The 10,863-nt window shown below is 35.4% G+C and overlaps 1 protein-coding gene across 1 annotated transcript; it reads left to right on the top strand.

Moving 5' to 3' along the window:
* Nucleotides 1–6,720: 6,720 nt before the first annotated feature.
* Nucleotides 6,721–7,989, top strand: LOTGIDRAFT_157121 (hypothetical protein; the record flags this gene model as incomplete). Its single annotated transcript, XM_009048895.1, has 1 exon — nucleotides 6,721–7,989. The coding sequence occupies one exon, from the start codon at nucleotides 6,721–6,723 to the stop codon at nucleotides 7,987–7,989; it is 1,269 nt and encodes a 422-aa protein (XP_009047143.1).
* Between the last annotated feature and the right edge of the window lie 2,874 nt (nucleotides 7,990–10,863).

Consider the following 10,863-nt stretch of genomic DNA (forward strand, 5'->3'; position numbering starts at 1 on the left):
AAGTCGCGGCGGATTTCTTGCTATCAACCAATCAGCTTGTACCACCTCCCTTGCATCATTTCCTAAAATAGAAACTTGTGCACATGGCTTTTCCAATTTGCTTGTAGGGTACAAACAATGGATAAAACGGAAGTTTTGATTTTAGAAGTTGATAAGAATCCAGTTTTGTTTGACAAAGCTGAAAAAACTTACAAAGAGACAGTAAAAAAGAAAGATATTTGGAAGGGAATCGGAGAGATGATTCCAAAATGACCATATGACCAAATTTTAACAACAAAAGAGGCGATCCGCATTGAAAGCCGTCGACGGTTTTCCGCGTTCGTGTTCGCGCTCTATTTGAATGACTAAACTGATGAAAAGTCGCGTTCGCGGTCGCGGTCGCGCCGGTCGCATTCGCGTTCGCGCTCTGTATAAACCCACCTTAATTCATGTTTACTGTCCCTCTTTGACTGTTATTTGCGCTTGTTTACACTAGTTTTCGCTTGTTTATACCTATTTACGCTTGATTACACTTGCTTTTGCTTGTTTGCGCTTTTTGTAGGACCGTTAACCCTTTATGCAGCCTGATGTTGATCAAGATTTAAGTATGTCGCCTTTCAGGTTTTTCGATGCACAAATTAGGTTCAGAACGCCCCCCCCCCCCCCTTTTCTGCTTGTAAAATGAGCATCATGATTGTTATACGTACCTTTTTGATAAGAAGAATTTCTCTCTTATATAAAGCAGTCTATAACAGCTGACGGTTATCTCACTTTTTCCACACACAGACAAAATGACTCGAGGGAAAGAAAAGAGCCAATTTCTGTGAAAAACAATCAATCAATTTCCACAACTTTTCTTAAAATCTGTCTCAAAAGCCAAACCAAAGTGTTTAATCTATGAATCATATTCAAAGCAATTTGTTTTTGGTTCCTTATAAATATCAATAATTTGACTAGCCTCGAACGTTTAAAAACGTCAAACTGACTGACAGGGTTAGGTGAAATACACATTGCTGGCTTCATCAAATGAACGAAATATCCAAATGGGGTAGTAATAATAATAGGTTTCTTTAGTTCATAAATTTGGACAAAGCGTTATTCGGTGGAAAAAAGAACCAAACACTCAGGATATGTAGCTAAGATCAAGACATTTACATTTTTTGATGCCTTCAACGTGGCCCCACCTCCATAAATTATTTTAGGCAGCCATCATATAGATTTCAAAGTGGCGGCCGAGCAAAATTTCACTCAAGCTCTTTACTCCCCCTTTTATACATGTACACCTAGATTGACAATATTGGTGTCAAAATGCACGTTTTTAAGGTCAAAAAATTCGATCATGACACTTTCATTGATAATTCATTAATAAACATAACTCAGGTCTTATACATAATACACGTAGGATAATACACATTGGTGTCAGTAGAATATAATAATGTTCCATGGAGTTCAGGACTTCGATTATGGCACTTTCATCATTGTCAGAAGTCAGATGATTTGTTCGGATCTTCTTGGATTTCAAAATGAGATCCATGTTTTGAGGGAGTAAAGTCTTTAGGGTGGTAAGGTAAAGTCGTCTGATGACTGAGTATGTGACATTTTGATCTAGGGAAGGCCTAATAGGGTTTTGTGGTAAATGAATTTAGAGTGATAAGGGTGAGATCTTATGCCTCTAAGGTGGTAAGTGATTAGAGTCGTGTGACTGACAATGGTTAATTGTCTAATGACTCTCGAGTTGTAGGGTTATAGGAGCTTATATCTATAATAAGGGGGTGGGGGGATGGGGGGGGGGGGGAGATAAAGGTAAGTTGTGAAAGAACTAAACATTATATGGCGGTCAATCCAAGATGGCTGCCAAAAATTATCTGACAATATGATGAACACCACAGGCGAATTTCTAATCAACAAAAACACATTTTGATACCCAAATGATGATGTTTAGTCATATATTAGCTGAGATATGGTCATATTGTAATATGGCGACCATTTTAGAAATCCAAGTTTGCTGACAATATATCAACACCACAAGCGAATTCCTTACCACCAAAAACAGATATTTTGATGCCCTAATGATGATGCTTACAGCTTTGTCATACATAACCTGGGATATGGTCACTTACATATTTCAATGTAGCGGCCATCTTGAAAAATACAAAAGATGGCTGCCAAAATAAAAATTAATTCTGGAGCCATTGAAAATCTTAAATACTAAACCATTATCATTTAAATGTCTTCAAAAGGCTAGAGTATATCATAAGTAAGTTTTAGTTATACAAAGCAGATGGAGTTACGTTTATTAATTATTAAACTTTGATAATTCCAAGGGGGATAAATTCCCACCCCCCCCCCCCCCTCCCCCCTCCATTAAGTAAGTTTGCCCACTAATTGTAGCTGTAGTCTCGAGAGACTGGCCCAGCCACTTGGTGAATTACAAGAAGCAAAGGCGATAACACATACAAAAACTGGAGAACATCATTGAATATCATCATCAATAACTGTGTTTCGGATTAGCTGAAACGAAATGACAGCTTCTACCTATTGACACGAGTGACTTTGAAGTATATTGCCATTGTGTACCGAAACTAATCTCGGATCCAGAGGAAAAGAAACTTAATTCAAAACATAACCACTATTCTATTCGGAGAGTTAGATTCCAGGGAATTAATGTTTTATTCTGATTCTTATTTAAGAAGTGTGAAGTAAAGATCCTATCTTAAAGAAAGAAAATATTGCAATTAAGAGTAATTGCGCTTGTCAAACAGAAATCGTAACTACTTAATGTGCAGTAAATTTAAGATGTAGTGCTAAAAAAAATTTTTAAAAAGATGGAAAAGTAAATAATAGCAGTAGTATGTCATTCTGACTGAAATATTTCCATTGATTTCATCTCGGATTTCCTTAAATAGTGATAATATTTATCATCGCAACTGTCGTTTCATGGTCTCATAACAAGTCTCGAATTCAATCGATAATTTTGAAAAATCTAATAGCTACAGTTCCAAATTACACCATTAATACAATTATTACAAAAAAAAAACATTACCCAAAGAAGGAATAGATCTACCAATAGTTTCAAGATAACAACTTATGTTCCTGAATTCAATCCAGCTGATCATTTCACAAGTAATCTGTTTCAGAGATAACTGGACCAACTGGAATAGTAATGGAAATTCACTTGTCTTCCATACTGATGACATAATGTCTTCTCCTTTGTACGTACAACCGTTCACTTGCTTGCTTCAGAATCTTCAGCGTTTCAAACAGATTCTTTTTTTATTATGAAATTTGGTTAAGTGTTCATATCAATCTTTTCGATTTTGTGTGTTTTCTGATTTTGTGTGTTTTCTGATTTTGTGTGTTTTCTGATTTTGTGTGCTTTCTGATTTGGTGTGCTTTCTTAATTTGTGTGTTTTCTGATTTTGTATGTTTTCTGATGTTGTGTGTTTTCTGATTTGGTGTGTTTTCTGATGTGTGTTTTTTTCTGATGCGTGTTTTCTGATTTTGTATGATTTCTGATTTTGTGTGTTTTCTTATGTTGTGTGTTTTCTGATGTTGTGTGTTTTCTGATTTGGTGAGTTTTCTTATGCTGTGTGTTTTTTTCTGATTTTGTGTGCTTTCTGATGTTGTGTGCTTTCTGATGTTGTGTGTGTTTTCTGATTTTGTGTGTTTTTTCTGATTTTGTGTGCTTTCTGATGTTGTGTGCTTTCTGATGTTGTGTGTGTTTCTGATTTTGTGTGTGTTTTTTTCTGATTTTTTTTATTTTGTATGCTGTCTGATGTTGTGTGTTTTCTGATGTGTGTTTTCTGATGTTGTGTGCTTTCTGATGTTGTGTGTGTTTCTGATGTGTGTTTTCTGATTTTTTTTTTTCTGATGTTGTGTGCTTTTTCGTTTGTGTGTTTTCTGATGTGTGTGTTTTCTGATGTTGTGTGTGTTTCTGATGTGTTTTTTCTGATTTTGTGTGTTTTATGATTTTGTGTGTTTTCGGATGTTGTGTTCTTTCTGATGTTGAAAACAGATATCGAAGAAGGGAGTATTATACTTCTCTCAAATGTACCAAGTACTTCTGTTGTAATCGCTCATTGGAAATCGAATTAATCTAAAACAAACTTTACTGCATTTGAAATGAAATTAGATTCCATGGTATTGAGGTTGATTCGATTGAAGATGAAACAAAGATGAAGATCACATCCTGTCATTAAACTTTACAATATATGACTACAATTTCAACATGTGCAATACATCAAGTATTCCAATTGCATGAAAATTAACCAATATTTCTTGGAATTGAATTTGTTGGAACAAAAGAATTCCTCCTCAAGTAAGATGAGTTTCTATTTCAACAAGTTTTCTATTACGTTTATGGATGTTTCCCGATTCAGAAGAACATTTATTTCAGTGAATTAAATCTTGTAGCTGTAGTATAAAGTAGTAAGTGGTATAGAGAGCCACTAATAATAAACATCTTGAACCAATAGTCCTAGTATTACAGTTCATTTTACAAGTTTCAAAGTAGATAGACTTTGCATTCTGTTTAAACACCAAACTGGCTTTCAAGACGATGGAAATGAGAAGAAACGCGTATTTAACAGAAACTCAATATAAGGATATGTTGTAATAGTAAACTGATTTGTAGATGCAATGACAACTTTTCAGTGAGGCAAATCTGATTAAATTTATTATATAACTGCTCATAGAAAAAACAATATGAAAGATAGCTTGCCAGGCAGGCTAATATACGCCCATTGGAAGCATTGACTTTGAATTAAATATTTGGCAGTACAGTTACAATCAACAGTATGAAATATTCAACCCTCAGTTTTACACTCCTTTTGAACTTTTTGGGCCGATACTGAATACTATTACAAAGTTTTGTCAAAATCCGACAAGAATCGTTCCTTTAAGTGTTTACAAGGACAAGGACAAAAACTCTTATTGAATATTTTTCAATTTTCTCTGATTTTCAATAGGGTTCATCCTAAGGTGATTACAAATAGTCACACCAAGTTTCGTCAAAATTTGTCAAATTGTGCCTTCAAGAGTGTTTGCAAGCTAAAAATTGAACGTTTTGAACAGGGGTAATAACTCATACTAAATATTTGTCCATTCTTCTAATGTAAGATATGTTGTATCCTTGGGTGATTACAAACACTTACACCAGGATTCGGCAAAATCCGTAAAGAATTGTGCCTTCAGAGTGTTTACAAGCAATTGTGGACGGACGGACTTGGGTGAAGCCATTATACGCCCCTACACTCCCCCCCCCCCCCTCCTACACACACACACATTTCACGTGGGCGCTTAAAAAGGCTTCAATAATACATTTAAGTCTATAACAGAAAGTCGTCAAACAGAAAAACACAACGAAATTGACTTTGTTGAAATGGAAATTGTAAAATAATTAAAACACCAGATACTTGAAATTGAATTCATTGCAGAAAAAAGTTGACAATACAGTAGAAGTACTGCCTGCAATATTAAACAGAACAAAATGTGAACATGACTAAGCGGCAATTGTTCCGATATATAGGTACTCCGTCCGTGACGCAAAACTAGGTTAAAGATTCGGACAATCTCAGATATCACGCCCCCTCTCGAACGTAAACCTGGCCCCGCCACTGTACTCCATTATTATGAAAGTTTTAATTCACCCAATCATACCATTGAAGATCTTCTTTGCCATAGAAAAGGTTTCTGTTTTTACATCAACCAAACCAAAATCTATGCGATTTCAAAGAGAGAGATTCTGGATAGAACGATCGAGAAATAAAAATCTGAGTAATGTTCTTGTCCATGGTAGATAAGATCCCCTTTCGTTAACTCCCTGGAGTAATTACATTATATTTTTTGAATTATTTATTTATTTTGTAAATATCTACATGTGACCTAGGCCAGTGCTTTCAATAAGAGAGTATCTCTTAAGCCCCGTCTACACGATCATCTTGTTCAAAAAATCATCATACATTTGTTTGACTATGTCCACGCTTGTCAAACACGATTCAACATTTGTATGATGATGATTTACCGTATATGGAGAGATTTGAAATTATTCAACATTGATGCTCAAAGCAGTCTGCTTAGTGGTGCTGTTGCATCAGTTAATATTTTGACAATTCCTTGAAAAGTTTTCCAATGGGTCAGGGACTGGATCCAAAGAAAAGTCAGCATGGGACTTTCCGGAGAGCTACAACTGGTATACCAGGCCAGATTCCGACATTATTTTACGTTTTGATGTATATCCCTTTATGGATAATTAGCAAATATGGTCAGGGCCATAACAAGGTTCATTTTTTATGCGGCTAAAATTCGGTTGTCTTTCAGTAGAAGGTTTTTGGTAAACTGTAACTATCTTTACCATAGACCACAGCCATTATTTAGCAGATATAATAATTAACCTATATTTCTAATTTTTATACAATTTTTTTCCTGTCAAATTCGGCTCAATGCATTTATTTCATTTGCCTTGATGAAGTTATGGCCCTGGTGGTACAATTAATTATTTCTCGTAAAGTCTCACTTTCGAGATTATGTGAATAGTACTGCGCAGCCGTGACAAATCATTGAACTGCTCTAAGCCGTTGTGACAGGACGTGGTTTTGTCACTGGTTAAGTTTTATCAGGTTTACTTGTTGACGTGGTCGATGAGTTTATATCTGTGTTAGCAAAACATTCGTTTAGATAGAAACACTTTGTTTTGTCTCTAGACGAGAGTATTTAGACGCCATATTGTTTACATTGGTTACGATGGCGAGTGCTCAGTTGTTGGATATTGGTATGAAAAAAACTAATAATAATCCTTCTGTTGGAGCGAATAATCAAAAAGGGAAGAAGAAACATGAGGTTCCTTCATCTCCAAGTGGTTCGGGTTCGAAAGGTTCTGATTTGCAGTTACCAGGTTCGAATATATCAAAAGGCAAAACGAGTGTTGTCGATGTAAATAACAATACCGCCTGTTCGAGTCAATCGGGATCGAAAGCACTTTCCATTAAAAACGTACCTTCAGATTCTGTAGACATTTTAAGTGTTTTGAAGGCAATTCAGGCAAATCAAAATACACAGAATGCTAAATTTGAGTCTCTAGCAAGTAAAGTTGATGAAATGTATTATTGTGATGATGGTAACACTGGCTATAATAAAGATGATGATCTTTTAGCTGCAGAATATGAAGATGACCCAAATAATTATGAGGGTTTAGACGATACACTTCTTGAGCCAGACTATAAGAGACCTCGTCTTGATGTTGATTCTGAGATACCCCCTTCTAGTGAGACACGTGTGTCCAGGTTTTCTCAAGCTGGCAAAAAGTTACGTGTGAAGGATAAATGTGATGTTCCAGTTAATGATGAATTAGCTTCATTGGTTGATGGATGGTTCCGTGAGGGAATCGAAGAAGATCGTTATTTTGAATTGATCAAGACCATAGCTCGACCAGAAAATTGTACTTCTCTAGTGAATATAAAAACCAATCAACTTGTTTGGGAATTTTTGGCAGCTTCGACTAAAATAGCTGACAAGAAAATACAGAATGCACAAACGTCACTTGTTAAAGGTGCTATTATCTTGACCAAGTTAACTGATGTCTTGGGATATGCTCCTAACGAAGGTTCAGATGAAAATTTGGAGAAAGCTTTGGAAGCTTTAGCTTTACTTGGCCATACAAATAAACAATTATGTTTTATAAGACGAGAAAACATGAAACCAGACATAAAGGGTGAATATTCTCATCTTTGCAGCCAAACGCTCAAGTACACTGATCATCTATTTGGTGATGATGTGTCAAAAACTGTTAAGGACATCTCAGACTGTTCTAGGATCAGCAATAAAATTTCTCAAGGTCGAGGATTCAGTAACAATCGTGCAAGATCAGCACGTGGTAGAGGTTTTCGTGGAAGATTTAGTAGAGGCCATTTCCGTGGTAGAGGTTTTGGTGCAAGTAGCTCAAATTATGGTGCTTCAAAAAACTTCCAGAAGAGAGGGCAAGGTCACCCCTCACCGAGCCAAAATAAGACCTAAAGGCAAGTAAAACAATTGATAGTTTCCAGGCTGGTAGATTAGCATTGTTTCTTAATGAATGGGAAAAATTATCTTCTGATAAAACAATTTTGGATATTGTAAAGGGTTATCATCTTGATTTCGTAGATGAATTGCCTCCCTTTCAAGAATCAATGCCATATCAGCCAAAATTTCCTTCTGACAAATGTGAGGTTATCTCAAATGAAATTCAAAATTTATTGGAAATGAATGTTATAAAAGAAGTGCCTTTTGATAAAGATTGGTTTTACTCATCTATTTTTGTGAGACAAAAACCAAATGGTAAATATCGAATGATTTTGAATTTGAAAAATTTGAATCAATTTATTACATACCATCACTTTAAGATGGATTCATTTGAAACGGCACTCACTCTTGTTTTTCCAAATTGTTTTTTTGGAAGCATTGATTTTTCCAATGCTTATTATTCCATTAGTATGACTACAGACCATCAAAAATATTTGAGATTTATGTGGAATGATAAAGCTTATCAGTATAATGCTCTACCACAGGGTTTATCTAGTGCACCTAGAATATTTACAAAGTTATTGAAACCTGTGTATTCCACTCTCAGGAGATTGGGTCATATAAATTCAGCATACATTGATGATTCTCTTTTAATTGGCATTTCTGAGACTGAGTGTTCAGAAAATATCAATTCAACTATATCTTTAGTTGAAAGCTTAGGATTTATTGTGAATTACGAAAAATCTGCTCTCAAGCCATCTTTACAAGTTATATTTCTAGGTAATATTATTGACTCTGTTTTAATGACAGTCACCATCACACCCCAAAGAAGGGAGCGTATGGTTTCAGCTTTTAGTGATATTATCAAACTTTCTAAAGTGAAAATTAGAGAATTAGCCAGAGTTATTGGGTTAGTTGTGGCCTGTTTTTCTGCATCTGATTACGGGCCTTTGCACAATAGAACATTAGAAAGGGCTAAGATTAAGGGCTTGCAATACTCAAAATATAATTTTGACTCAGTAATTTGTATCACAGATGATTTGAAATCTGAAATAGCTTGGTGGATTAATAATTTAGATTCTCAAAGTAGAAAAATTTCACATGGTGATATTGATTTTACTGTCATTTCTGATGCCTCCTTTTCAGGTTGGGGAGCTGTCTTTAATGACTTAAAAACTGGTGGTAGATGGTCTGATTTTGAAACAGGTAATTCAATAAATTATCTAGAACTTCTAGCTTGTTTTTATGGCTTAAGATCATTCAATGTAGATAAGAAATTTAATGGCAAACATATTAAGGTTTTATTGGATAATGTAACTGCAGTATGTTATATTAATGAGATGGGAGGTATCCATTCATTACAATGTGATAATTTAGCAAAAGAAATTTGGACATGGTGTATAAGTGAGGATATTTGGCTATCTGCTAGTCATATTCCAGGCAAGTCAAATGTTGCCGATATTCATTCTAGGAAGTTTGATGACCAAAAAGAGTGGATGCTGAACCCATCAGTGTTTGAAAAAATTGTTGATTTGTTTGGTCTTCCAGACATTGATCTTTTTGCCTCAAGGCTTAATTGCCAGGTGGGAAAATTTTGTTCATGGAAACCTGATCCTAATGCTACCTTTATCGATGCTTTTTAATTTTCATGGAATGAATTATATTATTATCTTAATCCTCCTTTCAGTCTCCTGGGTCGCTGCATCCAGAACATCCGCTTAGACAAAGCCGAAGCAATTGTGGTAGCACCAATTTGGTCCAGCCAGTCTTGGTTTACCAGTCTCATGGAACTTCTAATAGAGAATCCGGCTATGATACCGCCTCAGCCAGGCCTTTTGTTACAACCGGTCTCGAAAGAGAACATCCTCTTCACAAGTCGATACATCTGATGATTTGCCGTGTGTCCGGACACAATTATCGCAACGAGGACTTTCTAACCAAGCAATCTCTCTCATTTTGGCATCATGGAAGTCAGGAACCAAGAAACAATATAAAGTGTTTTATAAAAGATGGTTTCAGTACTGTAGTGAGAGGAAAATTAGTCCGTTTTCGGCTTCTGTAGAAAGTGTTGTTAATTTTCTGGCAGAGTTGTTCCTTTCTGGTCTAGGCTACAGTGCAATAAATACTGCTAGAGGAGCTTTGTCTTCTATGGGATTGATATTTGATGAATTTTTAGCAGGATCACACCCTTTGGTCATTAGGTCTTTGAAAGGTGTTTATAATTTAAGACCTAACAAATCTCGCCATTCTACAATTTGGGATGTTTCGCCTGTTCTTGCATATTTGCAAAAACTTTCTCCTGTTAGTGAATTAAAGTTAAAAAACTTAACTTTGAAACTAGTCATGTTGATTTCACTACTTTGTGCAACAAGAGTGCAAACATTACATTGTCTTAGATTGCGTAATATGGTTGTGGAAAAATCATCTTACGTATTCACATTCACTGATTTATTAAAAGTCAGTCGACCAGGTTATAAAAATCCGGATATGGTGTTGTGTGCTTATCCACCTGACAGGAGACTTTGTGTTTATACCGTACTAAAACATGATCTGGAGAGAACACATACCCTTCGACAAGATCAAGATCAATTGTTTATAAGCTATATTAAGCCACATAAAAGTGGTATCTCGTGATACAATATCTAGATGGATAAAAACTGTAATGTGTAGTGCAGGTGTGGATGTTAATGTGTTCTCGGCACATAGTGTACGTTCTGCTTCTGTATCAAAAGCAAACTTTTATAAAGTTCCTCTTCAAGAGATTATGGACAAAGCTGGTTGGACTAATGTTGGGACATTTCGTAAATACTATGATAAGCCAATTGTTAATAATGTGTATGATAGAAGTGTATTAAAGGTTGTAAACATTTTTTTTTTCAATCTTTGTTA

Source organism: Lottia gigantea, assembly GCF_000327385.1.
Source record: "Lottia gigantea unplaced genomic scaffold LOTGIsca_13, whole genome shotgun sequence".
NCBI classification, from domain to species: domain Eukaryota; kingdom Metazoa; phylum Mollusca; class Gastropoda; family Lottiidae; genus Lottia; species Lottia gigantea.